The 23,507-nt window shown below is 40.1% G+C and overlaps 1 protein-coding gene across 1 annotated transcript in view; it reads right to left on the bottom strand.

Annotated features, from left to right (window-relative positions):
• Nucleotides 1–23,507, bottom strand: part of TOP1 (topoisomerase (DNA) I) — an 84,719-nt gene that overhangs the window by 7,185 nt on the left and 54,027 nt on the right. Inside the window, exons 9-16 of the mRNA XM_018057867.1 lie at nt 19,500–19,615; nt 16,097–16,218; nt 15,069–15,191; nt 13,234–13,421; nt 12,830–12,974; nt 2,676–2,819; nt 1,438–1,623; nt 363–431 (exon numbers count right to left, since the gene is read on the bottom strand). Coding sequence (XP_017913356.1) covers nt 363–431; nt 1,438–1,623; nt 2,676–2,819; nt 12,830–12,974; nt 13,234–13,421; nt 15,069–15,191; nt 16,097–16,218; nt 19,500–19,615 — 1,093 coding nt within the window. The remainder of the gene's footprint in view (nt 1–362; nt 432–1,437; nt 1,624–2,675; nt 2,820–12,829; nt 12,975–13,233; nt 13,422–15,068; nt 15,192–16,096; nt 16,219–19,499; nt 19,616–23,507) is intronic.

Below are 23,507 nucleotides of genomic sequence, written 5' to 3'. Positions count from 1 at the left end.
CATGTACCTACCTCCCTAAGAAACACTTTGATCTTAAGCAGACCAATAAAGCATATGTATCCTTCCCTATTAAGATATTCCCCAGTAAGATTTCAGGGACAGGTGTTGGGTCTCTAGCAGTGTGACTGAGCTTCCAGCCAAGGCTATGCAGAAGCCAGAGGAGGACAAAAGGCAGGGTTCATCCACCCCATCCCAGGGCTTTGGCCATGGATCTGTGTGTGCCTGAGGAAGGGAGGGCATGCAGGGTGCCCTGGGACAGGCTAAGGGCAAAGCCCCAGTCACTCCCAGGCAACTCTCTCCTTCAGGGGCTTGGGAGCCTCTGGCTGGGCCCCTCTTCAACCCAGTGGGCTCTGTCCACTTACATTGAGTCTATCAAAAAGATCATCCTCGGGCTGTTTGTTTTCCATAAATAGTTGTAAGTTCTTAAAAACCTAGAAGAAATAAGCAGAGCCTAATTATTATCTTTACTTTGAAAATAATTACAACAAAGCTTGCAAAAAAAGAAAAACCCCATAAAGCAAAAAAGAAAACCAAATCCATATGCTTTACCGAAATTCACCTACCATTAGTATTTTACCTCATTTCGTATTTGTGCAGTGTACATGTACACTCATTTCCTTTCTACATCTATATGTGTATATGTACAATTATTTGTTCAGAGCTATTTCCGGGTACTTACATAATTATGCCCTTTACCCTTGAGTATTTCAGTGTACTTCCTAAGAACAGAGATATTTTCTTATATACACACACAACTTCTCAGCTTTGTCAATTAGACGGACACATTTTAATCCAATCTTGTTCATATTCCTATTTTGTCAGTTGACCCATTGATGTTCCTCACCTCCCCAGTATAGAATCCAACCTAAACTCAGGTATTACATTAGTTGTCAGATCTCTTTAGCTTCATTTAATCTGGAACATTTCTGCAGCCAGCAAAACCCAGTTACTGATGAAATATCAGACTGCTGAAGGGCTGGACTGCGGGGGTACTGCACTCTGTGGGTCAGGCACAACCCATCGGGGGGCCATGGCACTGCAGCACCCGCTTCAGCTCTGGGCTGAGGGATCCAGAGACTCAAGGGCTACCTTTTTGCTGAATCAGGAGCTGGGGGAAAGTTGAGCAAAGCTACAAAAGTGACAAATTTGCAATACAACCAACGGATACCAAAGAGTGGTTATATCATTAAAACAACACAATGGTATAAACATAATGTGCAAGCTGTGGTGAGGACCAACTCTGTGCAGCATGCTCTCTAGCACAGGTGAGGGGTAAAGGGCAGGGGCCAAAAGGAGGTACACAGGATACCAAACAGTACCTCTTCACTCTTTCAAACCATTTTTCCTAGTGTTCAGCAAAACACAGAGCACAGGAAAAGCACTGAACAAGGAATGAAAGCAAAAGCAGGCCAGGGAGCTCAGGCCACATGAACTTACTCGCTTCTCCACGGGGACTTTGTTATAGTATCTGATTGAGTCCTTTCCCAGGAAGTCAAACTCCACCACGTACTCCTGACCATCCAGCTCCGGGTGCAGATTGATGTGCTCCACACGAAGCGAGCAGCAACCTACAGTGTCCGCTGTTTCTCCTTCCTCCTTCTCATTGCCTGCTCGCAGAGCAAGCTGTCCCGGGAGGAGATTGCGGGGGGGTGGGGGTGGGGGTGCGGAGAGAAGATAAGCACGAATGAAGAACTTCAGTATCATACACTGTCTAGGAAACCCAAATCAGAAGCATCCCAAGTCTCTTTGGGGCCAGGGCATCAGTCTGCAAGGCTCAGGAATTCTGAATCTGCACTGTTGCTTCTTCCCTGATCAAATACAGTGTGGAGAGAGAATCAAGGGCTATTAACCTTCCCCAAAAAACATCTCTCTACTCTGTCCTCTCAAATGGGAATGGAGGAAAGAAGATATTTAAACTGTGGGCAATCAGACTCAAAAAGCTAGTCTCTAAATTTTTCTTAATGTTTAATTCAGAACTTGTGTTAAACATAAACCGTGCTAAAACCAAGGGAAAACATGAAACCTTATTTTCCTGAAACAGTGTGAGAAACTGATCTCGAAAGCACTGTCTTCCAAACTGTAGTTGTGATACATTGGCGATCATTTAACTAATTTTCATGAATTTGTGTGCCATCCTTACATAGGGGCCGTGCTAATCTTCTCTGTATCATTCCAATTTTACTGTGTGCTGCCGAAGCAAGCACTATTTAACCAGTTTTAAGGATTATAACCATTCTTTTTAAAAATAAGGAACAGAGGAAAACCTGTAAGAATCTGCTGCTCATAGAAAGGCTGAGCACTGTTTTGTGCGACATATGTTTCACTTATACACAAACACAAATATACTTATATACTGGGTTGTGATATAAAATATTTTGGGGGGTGGCACACGGTCAAAGAGTTTGCAAATGTCAGTCTTTCTGGCACATTCAGACTCATGGAAGTCCTTCTATTAGACAGACTGGAGACAGCAGCAGTCAGTCTGACACTGAACACCTGTCTCGCCACTTCTACCTTCCTTACTAGGCTAGAGACTGGGTGAGCAGGATGACAGATTACTGGGCTGTCACTGCCTCTCCAGCAGTACTTAAAGCACAGGGCCTGGAGAAATACATGCCTCCTCCATCTTCATGAAGATGAACATGGTAGGCAGTGTGACAGGAAGATGCCCTCACCTTATCAATGAAGTACAGGGCTACAGCTCTCTGCCGGACTTTCATCTCTTTGGACTTCCAGTCTTCCCGATATTGGTTCCGGATCTTATCCACACACTTCTTCAGCCTCCGAGCAGTCTCATATTTCTGCCAGTCTTTCTCACCCTGCAAAGACCCAGACCCAAGGGGGGATTGCTTAGGGATAGTGGAATAAAGACAGACACTGAATATCCAACTTCAGAGCTCTGAACCAAAGAGAAGGAACTCGAGCTTCAGTGAAGCAAGGCATTTACTGGGTGACGATGTGCGCTGTCCCATTCCCTGACAGGCAGAACTGGTTCCTGTCTGATTGCTAAAAAAGCCTCTGGCTTTCATTTTGTGAAATGTTTTATGTTCTTAAGAAAGCCCACGATATATCCCCCAAATTAACTTCTGTCAATACAAAGGGTATAAACATCCCTAATCCCACATCAGCATCGCAGTCTTGTTGCTGAATCTGTGACCCAAGAGCAGTTTTTTGCTAGGACTGAACTTCATTAAATTCAAGACAATCCTTCACAGTTTGATGGAACTGTCAAGGAAGCAGAACCAAAGATTACAGCTTATAATTACTAAGGAACACAATGACTTCCAGGAACAGCTACAATTATTCACCATTTTCTAACTTCTGCATTTAAAAGTATTCTTGATGAGACTGAGGGAAACTGTTATTGTGAAGATGGGTTTTTTTTAACATTAGAGCTTTTGGTGGCAGGTTTAAAAATTGATTCTAAAGCCAATGTAAGGTTTTTAAAAGGGTGTGAGAAGACAATCTAATCAACAGCAAGGGAAGATTTCTGTGACCTTGTTAAATGGAGAAAGTCACAAGCAAGGACTGATGATGTCAAGTGAGAAAGGAAAGGGGAAAAAAAGAAAAGAAAATCGGAGAAATCCGAAATGGCCAGGGATTATTACAAGGCCAGAAACAGACTGTATGACATAGACACAGGGATAGAATTTAAGAACTCAAGAATCTCTGCTCTTAATTCCCCCAGCCCACAACCGAGGAGAGCTACAGTGATTTCTACCTATGACACAGACATGTGGTCTCTGAGGCCTAAGACCTGTGGTCAAGGCATCTGGCCTTCTGAGCATGTAAGAGTGTGGGACACACAAAGCAAGAAATGTCTGCTACTTCTAGTTCCAAACATTCACAAATGAAAGCTTACCCAGCTACTCTGATGAGTCATCAGCACTCTCCCCCCAACTGTGTGTGGTATAGTGCTGTGTGCTTGTTTGGCTACAAAACAAGCGATTCCCTAACTACCTGTTGTTGTGGGTGGGTGATTTAGTGGTTGAGTGATACAGGAGAAATATTCAAGTTCTATATGCTGACAATGGGAAGCTGAAAATTTCTCTCTGGTTCTTCTAAGTTTACTTTGACACTGAAGAGGGCAAATAAAAAAAAGGTGTGACAGAAGCTTTCCTCTTGTAAGTAATAAATCTCAAGACAGTAATGAATCTCCCTCACAACCCGTCTTACACACACAAAAGGCTCATCTGCAACAGCACAGTCGCCAGTTCAGAAGCAGGCTCTTTCCCATCATTCTGATGCACACAGGCCTACCAAAACCTGAGTCTGTGTCTTCATTTGCCCATTCCTTAGCCACACCACTGAAGCAAAGTTTACAAACCTAACAAGTCAGTCATTCACAGGCCATAACCACCAGACCAACTTTTCTTCACAGGTTGGCTAGGCTCCTAGCACACGGATCCAGGATTCTCTCAAATAAGGACACAGAGAAGGGAGTGATGGGAGAAGCTACCCGACTGAGCTGAACTGAACTCAACTAGGTCTAACAGCAGAGGGCTGGCTTCTAGGAAGTATGCTTATCCCTGCAGTGTTCAGCTTCCCTGAATAGAATTCAGAGAGTGAATGGCAATCTGAGCCCCAAACACAAGTAATTTAAACAAAAGACAATAAACTGGCCCTAGGTATTTATACCATGTTTAAAAATAAAATCTATCCAGCTTTCCATACGTGTCCATTCTTAAATATCATGGTCTTACTGATTTACAGAGTTCTTTATAGATTCAAATCCTTTTGAGATATAGGTAGTATTTTTTCTTCTAATACTTCCTTTCAATCTTTCACTCTAAATCTTCTAAAAAGTTTGTTACACATTTTTAAGTATACAGTTAGATCAGTTTTGACAATCCGTAATACATGTAACCCACACCCTATCAAGTTAAGAGAATATTTCTGTCAATCCAGAAAGTCCCCTCATATGTATATATATGGTATATTCCATGGTGACCCCTAATGTGTCTGACTACACTGTACTGTATTTATTCTGACAATGGACTCCTGGGATGTTTCCAGTTTTAGACTCGCATTAATATAGCATTATGAACATTGCTGTGCAGTCTTTGCGGACGTAAGTTTTCATTTTATTTGCAGCAGAAATACCTGGAACTGGAAACAGTAGTTTACTGCGGCTTAAATTTGCATTCCACTGACAGATAGTGACGATGAGTAGCGCTCTTTCATGTGCTTTGTTATTGGCCGTTCCTCTGTCTTCTAAAGCATCCAACTTTTGCTCTTTTATTATGAGGATGTTTATCTTTTCTATTATTGAATGATACGAATTCTCTGTATATACAGGATACAAGCCTTTGTCAGCTATACATGTTGCAAATGTTTTCTCCCTGTTACCTGTGTATTTGTTTTCTTAGTAGTGTCCTTTGTTGAACAAAAATTTTTAAATGAAGTTCACTGTTTCAACTGTTTATTGTTTACTCTGTGTCCAAGGAATCTACTCCAAAGTCATGAAGATGTTCTGCCATGACATCATCTAGAAGCTTTAATGGTCTAGCTTCTAGCTCTTTTATGCTTTAAAATTTAGAACTGTATACTAAAAAGTCAGGTTCAGAACATAATTTTTTAAAATAAGCATGTCTTATTTTCTCCTTCTAATAAAACTCACCAAAATCAGAGCTTCCCAAGACTATAAAGTTTTATAAAGGCATTTTTCTTCCAGTCTGTAATCCCCAGATGGTTACATTTAAAAGATTGTAGATACATACATCTTTGAAAGCCCAGAATTATAGGTTCTAAAGAGAAAAAGCAGAGATGTGTATTTGGCACTGAGAATATTTTAGTATGACTGAATGCAATGTGATAGCAACAGTGATCCTGAAGGTTGCTATACTTCATTTACAAGTAAAATAATGAATTTTATTTGTAAAGTTAAAACTGGTTTGAGGAGCCTTAATTTTACTAAGGCTGAACCTCAGGTTATAAGACCAGATAATGCTTGGCAGAGGCTGGACTTAGTGGTTGAATACCTACTATAAGCAATCCTTTTGTAACCTCTATATCCATGGTTTATCTGGGATCATAGAGAGCTATCATTTCCCTTGCCATTTCAGATTCTATGGGTACCAAGTACAGAGTGGAAGAAGAAAGGAATGGAAACACTTGCAAGAAGATGTCTGTTTAATGGAAATCCTGGGAGAAAAAGCAGAACAAACCAAGATGAGCACACACAGATGTGAATGAGCTCAGGACAATCTTATCAGTAGCTGGACCATGTGTTACTGTGACTCTCAAAAGTCTTGATCCTTTCAATACCCTGTCAGACTGCAAGTACTGTAACCCTGGTTATGACCGCAAGTAGACCAATCCAAGTTTCTAAAAAGGGGCAAAGACAGGAGACATCAGAAGGACACATTTCAGCTGTGCTTTTTACCTTTCACAAACCAAAAGTTTTCAATTATCAAAAATCCGTAAGTCACATCATACTTGAGTTAAATTCCTTGATGGAGCAGAGATGGAGTAGAAAGGTCTAGCAATATTACATGGGAGAAATGAATGAACAAAATATAGAGACAAAAACAAGCAAACAATCTTAGGAGAAATCTCAGGAGGCTGAGCAGAAAGGTGTGCCCCATGATGGTAGCCTCCTATAAAACTGGACCCAAAGTCTTCCGTGAAGTAAAACTACCAATTACCACCCTTCACCCTCTTTGACAAAAATGTACTCTTTATAGACCTCTGGGTCAGATCAGGTCAGTGAATTCATGCTTTAATCATCACTTTCCTCCAAACACACAGCAATGGAAGTGCTTCATGCAAAAAGGGGCCTTATTGTTTTTTACGCAACCTGAAGCCAGGGGCTGTGTCAACTTGGGCTGAGCTGGGCTAGACTCCCTCCGAGACAAGAGGAGTGAGCAGAGAAGTACAGAGCAAAGAGAAAGAAAAGGGAATGGTACAGAAACAAGAACTACTTCCCAGTCAATAGGGTTTACAAACTAACTCCAAAATATATGAGGAAATGGGTTAGAAGAACTGTCAACAAAAATAATTAGTACATGAACTCACTTCAGGTAGCATTTTTAAAAAACAAAGATTTTCAGGAGAGAAAAAAAAAAAATCTACTAAAAAGGACTCCAAAAGTGATAAAATAAGCACATGCCTTAAATGAAATGAAATCAAGTAAATTTGAAATAATAATTAGAAATCCTGAAAAAATATAATTGAAGCAAATTACAGGAGGGGTAAATTTTAGATTAGATATAATCAAATAGAGAATTAGTGAGTAGAAGTAAGTCCTTGGGAACTCTCCCCAAATGAAGATCAGACCTAAAAAGATAAAGAAATAAAATGCAAAGGAATGGTCTAGAAACTGTGGAAGAAATGATGGCTGAGAGTTTTCTAAAATAAATAAAGCCCTAGGATTGACAGTCTAGACTGAGTATATTTAAAACTATATCTGTCTTAAAAAAAATATATATATATATACATATATATATGAAATGAAGAGTAAAAATTTCTGTCTCTATTTGTAGGTCACTTAACTGTCTATACAGAAACTCCGAAAGACACAGACACTTTTAGAATAAGAGTTCAGCAAAGTTGCTAGATAGAAGATCAATATTAAAAAATCAACAGCATTACTACTCCAGTAATAACGAACAAAAATGTAGTAACAACAAATACTTGAAATTCAATAGCACAAGAAACTATAAGGCCTCTTAGAAAAGATTTTAAACGTGTAAAACCTCTATGGAAAAAATTAGGACATAATATTGAAGGATACATTCAAAGACATGAATTAATGGTGAAGCATGTAACAGGTTCATGGATGAGCAGATTCAATAAAATAATCTCAATATTTACCCCCTGTTAATCTATAATTTCAGGACTTCCCTGGTGGTCCACTGGCTAAAACTCTGTGCTCAGAATGTAGGGGGTCCTGGATTCAATCCTTGGCGAGGGAACTAGATCCCGCATGTTGCACCTAAGAGTTCACATGCCTCAACAAAAGATTCAGCGTGCTGCAATTAAGACCCGGTGCAGCCAAATAAACAAAGTACATATTTTTTTAAAAAAATCTGTAATTTCAATGCAATCCTATAAAAAAATCTCAATAGCCTTCATTAGAACTTGACAAACTTATCTCAAAATTAATGTGAAAAAGCAGAGAGCAAAGACAATTTTGAAGAATGAGACAAAGAAAACTTGTCCTACTCAATAGTAAGACTTCATAAAGCTACAGTAGGTCAGACAGTGTGCTACTGATGAAGAAACAGACAACAGGACAGAGAGCCCAGAAACAATATGACATACATGTAGAAACGTGATGTATGAGAGAGGGGTAAACACAATTAACTTGTTCTGGGACAACTGGTTATGCATTTGGAAAAAATACAGTGTATCTCAACCTCAAACCATCTACAAAAATACATTCTAATGGATCATAGATCCAAACATCTTTTAAAGAGCAAAATTTTAGAAATGATGGCAGAGATATGGAAAAAAGAGAAACTTGAGCACAATGTTGGGAGGATGGTGGTAAGGTAAACTGGTTCCAGTACTTCAGAGAACAATTTGGAAATCTCTAATAAAGACTCTTTAAAGAAAATTTTCATCTATATACCTAAGGAAAATGTGTTTATTCCAGAGCTATTTATATTAGGAAATGACTGTAAACTAATTAAATGTTTGTTGACAAGAGAACAGAAGACTTTTTATATAATAGAATATTATGTAACAAATAAAAATGGGTAAATTAGAAATATGTATCAAGATAATAAACTCTCAAAACCAAAGGGTGGTGAAATAAGTTGCAAAATGATCTCAATAAATATCCAACTTTAAATCAAACCTTGTAAAACAATACTACATGGTGTTCATGGACACATAATGTACTAAAAATACACACAAGAATGAAAACATTAAATTCATTTTAGTATTCTCCAGGGAAAGAGTAAATGTTACCTAGTGAGCTTCAGCTATGTTTATCACAATACTTTTTATGAAATGAAGTAGTTGAAAAAATAGGACATGATGTTAAGGTTTGACACAGGTAGATGGAGGGTGCTATATGAATGATTGTTATATCTATTTTTGTATATTGGAAATATATCATTGAAAATAAAATCCTTATTGCTTGTATCTTTCCACTTTTATCTAAAAAGAGACTCTTATCTCCTGCTGGCAATGCACTTTAAAAAAACTATTTAACACACTGTCAAAACCTCAACCTCTGAAGATCTATTCTGAGTTGGAGATAACTGAGGACAGGCAGAAAGCTTAAGAAATCACATTTATTTCCCCCTCAACAGTACCACTCTCCAAGCCTTTAACAATTTTTCATGACTCAGGTTCGCAGCCCAGCTGCTGGAGTGAGCCACTCTGCACTGGGTATAAGGTTCTAGGCAGGGCCTACATCTATGTGACTTTCTAGGTTTACTACCATAACCATTACTCAGAAACCTGCTTAAGTCCTTACAGTGTATAAGAGGTGTCTGGATATTGTCTGAATGAATTGGCTGGCTCTCCTCAGATATGCAGATGACATCACCCTTACAGCAGAAAGTGAAGAGGAACTAAAAAGCCTCTTGATGAAAGCGAAAGAGTAGAGTGAAAAAGTTGGCTTAAAGCTCAACATTCAGAAAACGAAGATCGTGGCATCCGGTCCCATCATTTCATGGGAAATAGATGGGGAAACAGTGTCAGACTATTTTTCTGGGCTCCAAAATCACTGCAGATGGTGACTGCAGCCATGAAATTAGAAGACGCTTACTCCTTGGAAGAAAAGTCATGACCAACCTAGATAGCATGTTCAGAAGCAGAGACATTACTTTGCCAACAAAGGTCCGTCTAGTCAAGGCTATGGTTTTTCCAGTGGTCATGTATGGCTGTGAGAGTTGGACTGTGAAGAAAGCTGAGCGCCGAAGAATTGATGCTTTTGAACTGTGGTGTTGGAGAAGACTCTTGAGAGTCCCTTGGACTGCAAGGAGATCCAACCAGTTCATTCTGAAGATCAGCCCTGGGTGTTCTTTGGAAGGACTGATGCTGAAGGCGAAACTCCAGTACTCTGGCCACCTCATGTGAATAGTTGATTCATTGGAAAAGACTCTGATGCTGGGAGGGATTGGGGGTAGGAGGAGAAGGGGATGACAGAGGATGAGATGGCTGGATGGCATCACCTACTCAATGCACACGAGTTTGGGTGAACTCTGGGAGTTAGTGATGGACAGGGAGGCCTGGCATGCTGTGATTCATGGGGTCGCAAAGAGTCGGACACGACTGAGCGACTGACTGAACTGAACTGCCCTTAGGGAACTCCATTCAGCTTATCTAACAAGGCTCTCAACCCCAGAGACTCCTACAATCAGTGTGAATCCCGCCTATAAAAGCGCACAGTCCTTGTGTATTTGGCATCTGTTCGTCTCTCTTGACCCCTGCTGCCATCATCCTAAGTCACTGCCACTTCTTGGCTGGAGTACTGCAACAGCCTCCTCTTGGTCTCCCTACTTCCTGGGTCCAATCCAGTCTCCACAGAGCAGTAGTTGGAATGATCAATTATATCACAGGTTTCTAAAACACAAATCTGGCATCATTCCCCTTTAAAACCCAGTGGCTTCCCACTGGATTTAGATAATATAAAAAAAAACTAAAGGAAGCGTTTTAAGATCTGGCCTGCATCCCTGTCTCCAGTCCCCTCCTCCTCGTTATCTCTCTCGATCATTTTACTCAAACTACAGTCCTTGAGACCACCAGTTCTTTCTTTCTTCAGGGATTTCAAAAGGCTACTTTATTTGTCTGAAATGCCCATTCCCCTATCCTTTCCATGGATAAATCCTGGAGAAAAAGTGCCCAATTCTTCACTACCCCATGGACAGTAGCCTGCACCAAGCTCCTCCATCCATGGGATTTTCAAGGCAAGAGTACTGGAGTGGGTTGCCATTTCCTTCTCCAGAGAATTTTCCCAACCCAGGGATCGAATCCAGGTCTCTTGCATTGTAGACAGACAATTTACTGTCTGAGCCAGCAGGGAAGTCCATGGATAAATCCTACTCACCCAAGTCTCATTTTAAACATTACTTCCTTAAAAAGGCATTTCCTAGGCCCTGGAAGCCAGATCAGGTGCTCTGGTATACTCTCAAATGGTGCCCTGTATCCTCTGCAGCACTGACAACACTTTACATTCACTAATGTGATTATGCATTATGCCTGCATATTGGATCAAGACACTCCTCTGTTCCAAGTCAATGGTTCTCCATCAAATGCAGAACACAGTCCAGTCACTTTAGTGTGGCATTCAAGGTTGGCCACAATCTGGCCTCTCGGAGACTAAATTCATCTGTAAAATGGTGGCATTAGTACACGTCTGGTATGGTTATTAAAAGAATCAAATGTCAACTTACATGAAAATACTTTTTAACAGTAATCCAGCATCCTTCATTTTGATAATTTTTTTTTACTGTGTGAATAATCTAAAATTCACCCCAACAGTAGCGACATTTAGCATATTTACAATGTTACCCAACCATCACTTGATAATTCCTTTTGTTACTCCTTTTTCATACCCCTCCTCTCTGTCCATACGACACACTGCTCTTTGAAATACTTCTCTTTGAGACCTAACTGCAACCAAATTTCCTTTAAAAAGTTGTTCCTGTTCTCTAACTGCTGGAATAACTGCTCTCTTTATCTAGCATTTAGCATTTACCTTTCTAATACAACTGAATTCTTACCCAATTTGCCCAGCAGGCCGTAAGTTCTTTCAGGGCTAAAACCACTTTTCATCTACCTTGGTCACCCTATAGCTCTGTAGTATTTCAGAACAGAAATATAACATGTTTCTTAAAGTGATTTTGACTTTTACTTGCCATGGGGGTTCTCTTTCTGATTCCATGCTCACTTTAAACTAAGAACAGTGTCATTTTCCAATTACACTGAAGAACATATACACAGGGGCATTTTTCATTAGGACACAGGACTATAAGCTAGAAAATGTGCAGTCTGGTCTTGAAAAGACACATGGCCTTTTGAGCTGTGGCTTTCAAATATTAACAAGTGTTTAATAAACTATAAACCAAGATTAAGAGGGGCTTTACTCTCAGTGCCCTGAATATAAACAGTCAGTCTATACAGAACTAATTCTGTTTTTTGGTTTTTTTTTTTGTGGAACTCATCTTTTAAGTTGACATTCGTATTTCCACAGTATATCTGAGGGATTCATTCAAGCAGGGTATGCCCAGCAGGCTAATAAGAACTGATAGTCCTTCCAAGACAGTTTTCTCTTTTCAATAACAGTATCAATAAACAGTAACACACGTGTACACAACAGTTGAAGATATGCTTTCCCAAACATTATCCCATTAAGTCCTGGTGGAATCTACTCAAGAAGACTTAGGAAGACAAAGTATGTAAGACTCCAGATTTTACAACTCTTTCTGGATTCAGAGAAATTATATTCCTTTCTTCAGAGCCCAGAAAGGTGAGGAAGAGGAAGATAACTAGCTGTAGAACCCAATATACATTTACCACATTTTTCATTAGTCTGACCACTTGACAGTAAGCAATGTAAAAGCAAGGACTGTGTGTCTGTCTTATTTACCAATGTAATTCCTAGCACCATGCCTACACTGTGCCAGGCTCATACAGGGATTTCAATTAGTATCTGCAAATTAATAAATAAGATTACAATGTGATGTAGAAAATGGGAACATCTTAGGGAGGTCACCAGATAATGCTAATTATGGTAAGTACCCTTTTTTGTGGGTGGGGATGGTTTTCAATTTCTCAAAGTGATTCTAGAGGCTGAGGACATTAGATTTCAAATAAAATGACAAGAGATTTTCAGCTCCACTAACTGGTGCAGCTCTTGGCTACCACTTACCTTGATTCGTGAGCTGGGGTTCAGCATGATGTATTTAATAGAACCTTGGATATTCTCTGTCCAGGAGACTAGCCAAGTAACCTTGTTATCGTGTCGGACTTCTTTCCACTTATGACCTGGAGGAGGAGAAGGAACCTTGGCATCTCTGTGGAAATAAAGCAGTAGAGCAGTGAGGTGGGAAGTAGTGACCAATTTCACTTTTCATCACTGGAAGTGGATGAATCTGTGAGCGTGTATTTCCAAGCTTCCTCCTCACCAGACAATATATGATAAGCACCTGAAGATCTATACACAGAAATACCATGCTGCTCCCAGTCTTCTGTAATGTGGGGGAAAAATCCAAACTACCGAGAACAAAGGAAGCCACCCACTTCATTTCTGGCCAAAGGACGAACTGTGCTCACTTGCTACAGTTGATGATTATATCCTCAGGCATGATTCGTCTCTTCAGCATGCCCATCTTGGGGTGGTTGCCGCGGCCACGGAAAAGCCCAGGAGGTTCTATCTTGAAGTTGGCGATCCTCTCTCTGTGGTTGTCCATAACACAAAAGCCATATTCTTTCAGTAATTTTTCGTTCTCCTCTTTGATTTTCTGGAAGACAGCCAAAAAGTACTCAAAGGGGATTCAATCTACTGTTCTCTACTTACACATTTCTTAGCTCTTGTGCGAGAACAGGTCCAGGTAGAGAAAAGTCTAAAAATCACTAAGAAACAAATTCAGATAAAGGAAAACCTATGAAATTCTTTTCTTTTTCACTGCATGGCTTGTGGGACCTTGTTCCCTGACTAGGGATCGAACCCAGGCACCCTGCAGTAGAAGCTAACCACTGGACCACCAAGAATTTCTGGAAAACCAGAGTTTTTTAAGAGTTTAAAATTCTCATATGAACATTATTTCACACGGGGTTTCCAGCACAAAGACACTTGCTATTGATTCTTTACTAGTATATCGGTACATGTATTTCACACTGCGATCCTTTCTCCAAAAGACAGAAAGATTTGGAGCCTCCTTAGCCTGTGCTAACCCTTCCCTCATATTGATATTATACTCAGCAATTAGATTTAAACTAAGTCCTGCTGCCTTGGGCACAGATAAAGATTCACCTGCTGGTGACAGGTATCCTTGGCAAGGCTCTGACATGGTGATACTTATAAAACCTCCTGACATGGATTTTAGTTTGAAAAACACCCCTGAAGTGAAAAATAAAATAAATCTCACTAGTTTGGAATACTGAGACGACTAAACTGAGACTGAAAAGCACAGTGCAGGTATCATTCTTACCATCTCTGTAGTAACTAGTTTTTTAAACTAAAGGTCAAATAGGTACTCTCAAACAGTGAGTTACATAGAGACAGTGGCCTAAATTATATAAACATGTAAATCTAAGATACTGACATTTAAGGCTTCGAAGTGCCAAGAATTCCTTAAAATACGTAACTGCCAGGTATATAAAATACTTAACTTCCAGACCTCCGCTAACCTGTTTTTTTGATCCCAGCTTTGAGCCAAAAAAGTCAAACACCAGCCTTGATTCTCTAGATCGGGGAATGGCAAGCTTTTTCTAGATAGAAAATGTTTTAGGCTTGAGAGCCATACGGTTTCTGTTGTAATTACTCAACTTTGCCACTGCTGAAAGCGACCATAGATAATAGGTAAACAAGTTAGATGTGGCATGTTTCAACAAAACTTTTGTACAAAAACGAGCAGCCTATCTATAGTTTGCCTACCAATATTCTAGAGGAAAGTGACATCCTAGAAAGTGACATCCATTTTCAGATACTAGAAAGATCCTTCAGAAATGAGGTTGGCCACAGGTAGATGATGTAGTTGGATGAGTGTGGCTAAAAACAGGTCAAAGAAAGAGAACGTGTGTGTGTGTCTGTGTCTGTGTGTGTCTGTGTCTGTGTGTGTCTGTGTCTGTGTGTGTACACAGATATAGCCAATGTGATTTTATCTGTCTTAAGTCCCTAACATCTAGGAGCCACTGTAGGTCAGACATGCTCTTCCTTAAACACTGTATTACTGGAGGTTACTGGCTGGTTTTTAGGTTAACAGAACACCAGCTCATATTGAGCCATTTAAACATAATGCCTATTCACATTTTTTAGTCTACGTGAAACCCTTAAAAAAATCGAGACTTTACTAGGCCAAGAATCTTAAATCTTTAGTGTAGGAATCAGAAAATTAAACTAATCACTATTTCAAAATTCTCCAGAGGTTTAAGAAATTCTGCAGTACCAGTTTCTCTTCCTTGCTCATCTGCTTCCGAGCTTCTGTCTGGGCTTTGAAATACTGGCTCATCTGGGTAAAATCACATTTGCTGAGGTTGGTGATAATATTCTTCTCTTCATTGGTCATTTCCTAGTTAAAAGAAAAGGGGGAGACAGAAAAAGACAGTAAATAAACTAATAAGCCCTCAAGTTTCTCCACAATTACAGCAAAGTATCATGTTCTCAGTCCAAGAGTATCTGAGGCAGTCAATCTAAACTTGAGAATTTTGGGGAAAAAAAGAAGCTTTTATTTCCTTGTTCTATTATAAAATATGCACGTGGTAGAAAAATATTTAGGATAACAACAGTGAAAAGGGTAACACTCATGTCATTTCTTAGACTCCTTAGCACATTGCCACAATCTTCTAAGCATAAATACCACAGCTAGAGAAACACAAATATATATATATCATTTAGTGATGAAACATTTCCACGCTCCTTCTCTCTTAGAAACATCCTTGCTCTATTCACTTATTAAATCTTATTTTTACAGCTATTCAGAAAGTGAACTTCAGCTCAGCCTCTGTTCACATTCTCCAAATTAATAAGGAAATTGTTTAAAATCACCTCAGCAGACAAAGGATATGTGGTGTTAAGAGCACAAAGTACCTAAAGCTAAAGAGCATGAATCAAAAGGGAACAGGACAATGCTAATGCATGTTTCTTTGTAATAGCAGACAGTGGGCAGTCCTGAGAGACAAACTTTCCTTTGCTCAACTGGAGCTGAGGTTTCTGTTTGACCTATCTGATAAACTCTCCCGGCTACAGCCGCAGGAGAGCCAAGAGGAAAAGAAACACAGTTATTCTTATTGGATTGAAAACCTATATAATACAGTAAATGAACAGGGGGGAACCCCAACTTTCAATATAATAAAATTCATAAAACTCAAATTGTATATCAGGGAATTCTTTTGGTTAAATTATCATTTATTACTTAGTAGTAGAGATCAGTGTTTTTGTTAAGGGGCTAGGATATTAATACATGGGCTACAATACCTTTCTCCAGTCTTTAAAGAAATTTTTCCTAAATATTTCCTTAGTAGTATATTCATGGTCGAGCATTTTTGCAAAGAACGTAGCTACTTCTTCCGCTTTGGGGCTCAGCTTCATGACTTTACCTAGAGACAAAAGTGGTTCCAAAAAATGAGGTGCTGTATTCATGTTCTGAGGTTAAACACTGAGGTTCTGGAGACATCTTCTTTCATAATGGTTTATTTACCTTCTGAAGGTATATATATATAAAGGTCTGGTGACGCGTGGTAACAACAACAACAAAAACAGTATTATCGATTAACATCTACTTGTATGAATTTTCCTTCTCTTTAGTCGATATTTACCTGGGTCATTCTCTGGAGACTATGCCAGTAAATTGTTCCCAGGAGCCTGCTCAGGACAGGGATGACCTGGGGGAGGCCCAGTCACTCTTCCTTTTCCTTTCAGCAAGCAGGGTCCTTTACACCTCTTCAATGGTTTTTAAAAATCAAATCCTCAGAGGGACTCCTGCCACTGCTAAGCTAAACAGCTTCTGTTCAAGAAGGGGAGGAAGGGATAGGACAGGGAGTGGAAGAAAGGAATTGTGGGGAAAAGAAATAGGCATCTTTCTTCTTCAAAGTTAGGTGGGTGGAATATGAATTAAAAAATATATATATTCATAGCAGGCAAGCCCAGATATCCCATATGAAAAAATTTAAGTAAGACCTTCCTCTAGAACTTTGCTTCTCAATGTATGGTTCATGGACCAGCAGTACTGACATCACATGAGTCTGGCAGAAATGCAGAATCTCAGGCCCCACCCCAGACCGACTGAACCAAGAACGTACATTCTAATGAGACCCCCAGGTGGCTAGTGTACACACCAGAGTTTGAAATGCCCTGGAACACAGGCATTATTATAAAGTTGCCTCTTTCAGGGAAACAGGACTCATCCAGAACACAGGGATGACAGGGGTTTGTGGCATTATACACATTTTTCCACTGCCTTACCTGTTACATAGATACTAGTAATTCACCAAGGATTTTCACATTTATTACAGAAAACTAAAACTTAACCCAAATTCCATGTATTTCAAAACTCAGAAGATATCTCATCTCATGATGGTTAGACAGTTTCATCCCCGATTGCAGGGACGGTACAGTAAACTGCAGCTCTAAACTGAAATTTTCAGGGTAGACAGAAAGAACCTGCTTGAAATCTATAACTTTAAAAGGCCAACAGGTGGCACCACTTCCCCTCTAAACCTTCTAGCTCCTTCCAAAGACAACACAGCTTGGGAAGGACAGGCTGGCTTTTCGAGAGGTTCCTGCACTTCAGAATTCACTCAAGTCTGAACCAGTGTTGCCAGTTAAGATGTAACACGCTTCCGATATAAAGGAAACCAGTAAGTCACTAAGAATAATACAAATGAAATAAAAGGCAAGAAAGAATGTAAGCTATTCTCCCATACATTTGGTATACTCTGGGAAATTCTGCTGAATTCTGTCCCAATAGAGAAAGCAATTGTGACACCTCCTGTTTAGATGAGCTGCCAAGAGATGAAATGACAGCTCCCAGCAGTAGAACGGTAGGAGAATGACTTAGAGGTTCCTGGCAAGAGTAGTGCTTTGTAGGAATGGCTGAGTTCCAGGAATAAGAAACTGCTGAGTCAGAGCTGAAAACTGGAGGTTCTCAGAGGTCACTCATTGCTTCGGCCAGCCCGTGCCCCTCCTCCCTGGCAGGCACTTAAGGAGTCTGAGAAGTCTCTTCCCTAGAGAGTAGGCAGGACTGACAGTTATCAACTTGGTAGTAAGTCAAATACAACTTTTTGACTTACTGCAGTGTGGGAGTTTACCTAATCAAAGGGAAGAAATTCTAGAAAGACCAAATGAGAAAATGTGAGAGCCCTGGAGCTGGAGCTCCGGTAGGGCAAGAATGTAGAAGGGACCAGGGTGAGCCGTAACGATTAGTTCAAGCCTTGGCTTCCCATTTCTGAAAGTAAGGGAAACCCAAAGGCTAAAGAAAGGAACCCAGCTTCCCTTCAAATCACTTTGGACCTCAAAGTTAGGCTTCACCAATTGCGTCCCCCAAAGTTCAACTCTAAAGGTAAACCTATACTAGGGCTATAGAATATCTGCGCTTTTATGATTAGCTAAGGCTCTTTCTCATCATTGGAGTTTTGGCTTTGAGTTAAATTGCAGAGTCTCCAGAATGACCACTATGAGGGCTAATAGTAGAATTCTGTCCCATGCTCTCCAGTCAACACAGGTTAGAATGAGGCTATAAAATCCTGCGAGATCACACATTCCATGAGACCAGAGATTCGTCAGTATTGTCCACTGCTGGGTCTTGGTGTCTGAATATAGCACGTTGAATAAATACAGTTTAAAACAACAAATTCCAGTTTGACATGTTCTTCATTTGCAAGACCCAGCCTTTCAGTATAAACTACTACCCCTTGACCTTTAAGCATCCATGGCCCGAAACCACTGCTGGTGGACAGAGACATGCTTTTCAGCAGTTCTCCTGGCTTAGTTTCTCAAAGTTTGGTCAGCAGACCACTTGGTTCAGAAGCACCCATGATCACTCAGTATCAATTAAATGAGCCCAGATCCACCTGTTAAATCTAAAGCACATGAGAGTTTGAGGAATAATACTCTGGTTATTTCTGGAGAAAATCCTTGGAATGAGGGAAATCAATTGAGTATTTCTGGAGAAAACCCTTGGAATAAGGGAAATAAGTTGAGAATTACCATCTGCATACTGCTTTATGCCAATAAGGGAGCATCAAGGACTACTCTCAAAATTTTCAACCCAAGGACAGAGGTCTAAGGGTGTTCTCAAAGAACTAGGCAGGATATTTCCTCAGAGCAGCTCATCACACTTGACTGCACAAAGGACAACTGCACAGTGTTATGCCATAGAGTGATAGACACCTACCAGCCCTACCTAGAGGCTGATGGCAGGCTAATTAATTAGTCCTCAACCAAGCACTAATTCTATTTCTAGCAGTGAGTAGCTTGTGAGCTTGCATTGTATCAGTAAAATAAAATACTACCATTGAAGTAAGTCTTTTCTAAGAACTCTTATAAAGAGTAGCTCCTTAGAAATGTCACTCAGATAAAAACATTTAGCTTGTGGACCAAGGGCTGGCTGCGACCTATGTAGCTGGACCTTTTTGAGACCACGACTCAATGGGAAACAAGGGAGATAAGACAGCTCCTTTCTCACGGAACTTTTCCTGTACCAAATGAGGTTTTAAGGATTAACGCCTGATGGCCCTTTCCCCAAACCATACAATGACATGAGAACAAAATGAAATAAACAAAAAGGATAATACAGAACAAGATGCTTCCCCGCTTTCTATTCCTAAATAGAACATACTCTTTGCTTGGCCAAGAACTGGACAACCTTGGAACAACTCACCATCATAGTAAAACTTGACATTCTCTGGAAGAGGTTCATATGGTGGGGCGAATACAGGACCTTTATGTTCTAGGAATTTCCATTTGATGCCTTCAGGATAGCGTTCTTCTTCCCACCTGTAAAAGACAAAGTACAACCTCATTTAGTGATCACTTTACCTGATATTGAGATTATCACCGATTAAATACCAAAATAATTATCTGCTCAACTGATTGGTGCTCTGGAATGACTCTGGGTACCACATTCAAGATCTGCATCAAAAAAACTAGTATCCTTCACTCTGAAAAAGCTAACGCTTACAACAAAGATGATGGATTACTCAGGTGAATGGAGGAAAACACATTTCAACAGTTTAGTTCAAAGAAATTGAGTATATGAGCTCATTATTTAGCAATGATCTCAGCTGTTTTATCACAATGGTATAAAAGTAAGCCACAATCGTGTACATGATGGAGACACTATTTTATACACTGATACAAAGGAAAAGGCCTCCTGGGAATGGAGATATTGGGTGAAGGTACAGGGAAAACCACCCTTTGAGAAAGTGGCGGTGGTGGTGCTTTAGTCACCAAGTCATGTCTGACCCGATGTGACACCATGAACTATAATCCACCAGGTTCCTCTGTCCGTGAGATTTCCCAGGCAGTGAAAGTTTGGAGTCCTAACTACTGGACTGCCAGGGAATTCCCAACTCCAGTGTTTTAAAATTAAGATTCCAGCTTTTTATAATTCCTCCTAATTCCATCATGTTCATCCGAAGGGCTCATGATAACTTAAGCATTTAAGCAAATTAAGAGATTCACTCAACACTAAACCTCAGTTTAAAGAGAAAGAACGTATCCTATGACACACGCTGATATCACTGGATCAACAACTACTAGTACAGAAATAAAAATAACAGTCGTTGGCCTTTTGGCTCCCATCAACAGTTCATCAAAAAAGTTAGGAAAAACATGTACTTAATCACACTTAACCCCATCAACAAATTCCCCAGTTTCTAGATCTTTTCATTAAGAATCATCTGTTTAGAATAAATATGGGATAAATGTTCCAATGGCTCAACCCTAACACGAAAGTACACACAATTCAAAGCAGCGTTGAAAACCTCTAAAGCTATGATGGGTAACAGTTAAAACTAGGGTCAGATTTCTCATTTTTTAAGGAATCTCCATACTGCCCTCCATAGTGGATATAGGAATATGGAATGCATATCTACTTGCATTCCCACCAAAGTGCAACAGGGTTCCCTTTTCTCCACACCCTCTCCCGCATTTATTCTTTGTAGATTTTTTGATGATGGCCATTCTGACCAGTATGAGGTGATACCTCACTGTAGTTTTGATTTGCATTTTTCTAATAATGAGCGACACTGAGCATCGTTTCATGTTTGTTGGCCATTTACAAGTCTTCTTTAGAAAAATGTCTGTTTAGGTCTTCTGCCTATTTTCTGATTGGGTTGTTTATTTTTCTGGTATTGAGCTGCATGAGCTGCTTGTATATTCTGGAGGTTAATCCTTTGTCAGTTGTTTCAATTGTAATTATTTTCTCCCATTCTGAGGGATGTCGTTTCATCTTGTTGACTGTTTCCTTTGCTGTGCAAAAGCTTTTAAGTATTACTCAGCCATAGAAAGGAACTCATTGGAACGGGGAAGCAACCTAGATGTCCACTGACAGATGAATGGAAAAAGTAGTTGTGGTACATACACACAATGAAATATTACTCAGCCATAAAAAGGAACAACATATTTCAGTCAGTTCTAATGAGGTGGATGAACGTAGAGATTATTATACAGAATGAAGTAAGTCAGAAAGAGAAAGATAAATATATACTAACACATACAGGAATCTAGAAAGATGGTTCTGAAGAATTTATTTGCAGGGCAGCAATGGAGAAACAGACATAGAGAACAGACTTATGGCCATGGGGAGAGGGGAGCAGAGGGTGAGATGATGCATGGAGATAATAACATGGAAACTTATATTACCATATGTAAAATACACAACAGGAATTCACTGTATGTCTCAGGGAACTCAAAGAGGGGCTCTGTATCAACCTAGAGGGGTGGGGTCAGGAGGGAGATGGGAGAGAGGTTTAAGAGGGAGGGAATATACGTATACAAGGTCCAATGCTGTAAAGAGCAATATTGCATAGGAACCTGGAACGTCAGGTCCATGAATCAAGGCAAATTTGAAGTGGTCAAACAGGAGATGGCAAGAGTGCACGTCGACATTCTAGGAATCAGCAAACTAAAATGGACCGGAATGGGTGAATTTAACTCAGATGACCACTATATCTACTACTGTGGGCAGGAATCCCTTAGAAGAAATGGAGTAGCCATCATGGTCAACAAAAGACTCCGAAATGCAGTACTTGGATGCAGTCTCAAAAACGACAGAATGATCTCTGTTCGTTTCCAAGGCGAACCATTCAATATCACAGTTATCCAAGTCTATGCCCCAACCAGTAATGCTGAAGAAGCTGAAGTTGAATGGTTCTATGAAGACCTACAAGACCTTTTAGAACTAACACCCAAAAAAGATGTCCTTTTCATTATAGGGGACTGGAATGCAAAAGTAGGAAGTCAAGAAACACCTGGAATAACAGGCAAATTTGGCCTTGGAATATGGAATGAAGCAGGGCAATGGCTGATAAGAGTTTTGCCAAGAGAACGCACTGGTCATAGCAAACACCTCTTCCAACAACACAAGACTCTACACATGGACATCACCAGATGGTCAACACCGACATCAGATTGATTATATTCTTTGCAGCGAAAGATGGAGAAGCTCTATACAGTAGCAAAAACAAGACCAGGAGCTGACTGTGGCTCAGATCATGAACTCCTTATTGCCAAACTCAGACATAAATAGAAGAAAGTGGGGGAAACCACTAGATCATTCATGTATGACCTAAATCAAATCCCTTATGATTATACAGTGGAAGTGAGAAATAGATTTAAGGGACTAGATCTGATAGACAGAGTGCCTGATGAACTATGGACGGAGGTTCGTGACGTTGTATAGGAGACAGGGATCAAGACCATCCCCATGGAAAAGAAATGCAAAAAAGCAAAATGGCTGTCTGAGGAGGCCTTACAAGTAGCTGTGAAAAGAAGGGAAGTGAAAAGCAAAGGAGAAAAGGAAAGATACACCCATTTGAATGCAGAGTTCCAAAGAATAGCAAGGAGAGATAAGAAAGCCTTCCTCTGTGGTCAATGAAAAGAAACAGAGGAAAACAACAGAATGGGAAAGACTAGAGATCTCTTCAAGAAAATTAGAGATACCAAGGGAACATTTCATGTAAAGATGGGCTCGATGAAGGACAGAAACGGTATGGACCTAACAGAAGCACAAGATATTAAGAAGAGGTGGCAAGAATACACAGAAGAACTGTACAAAAAAGATCTTCACGACCCAGATAATCACGATGGTGTGATCACTCACCTAGAGCAAGACATCCTGGAATGTGATGTCAAGTGGGCCTTAGAAAGCATCACTACAAACAAAGCTAGTGGAGGTGATGAATTCCAGTTGAGCTATTTCAAATCCTCAAAGATGATGCTATGAAAGTGCTACACTCAATATGCCAGCAAATTTGGAAAACTCAGCAGTGGCCACTGGACTGGAAAAGGTCAGTTTTCATTCCAGTCAAAGAAAGGCAATGCCAAAGAATGCTCAAACTACCGCACAATTGCACTCATCTCACATGCTAGTAAAGCTCAAAATTCTCCAAGCCAGGCTTCAGCAATACGTGAACCATGAACTTCCTGATGTTCAAGCTGGTTTTAGAAAAGGCAGAGGAACCAGAGATCAAATTGCCAGCATCCACTGGCATACAGTTGGCTGTATGTGTGGTGGGATGAACAAGTCTTCTTTTGCCCTGAAGCAAAAGACCTGTACGTTTGCCAAACTGGTAAACGGTGTTAACTCTTGTAGTGAGACAGCAAAAGGAGTACTAAAAATGAGAGCATCTGCCATTTAAGTTCCCTGACTAGGCTGTCAGGGACA

This window comes from Capra hircus, chromosome 13, assembly GCF_001704415.2.
Source record: "Capra hircus breed San Clemente chromosome 13, ASM170441v1, whole genome shotgun sequence".
In the NCBI taxonomy this organism is placed as follows: domain Eukaryota; kingdom Metazoa; phylum Chordata; class Mammalia; order Artiodactyla; family Bovidae; genus Capra; species Capra hircus.
Note: the sequence above shows the minus strand (reverse complement) of the source record. Positions and strands in the feature narration are given on the sequence as shown.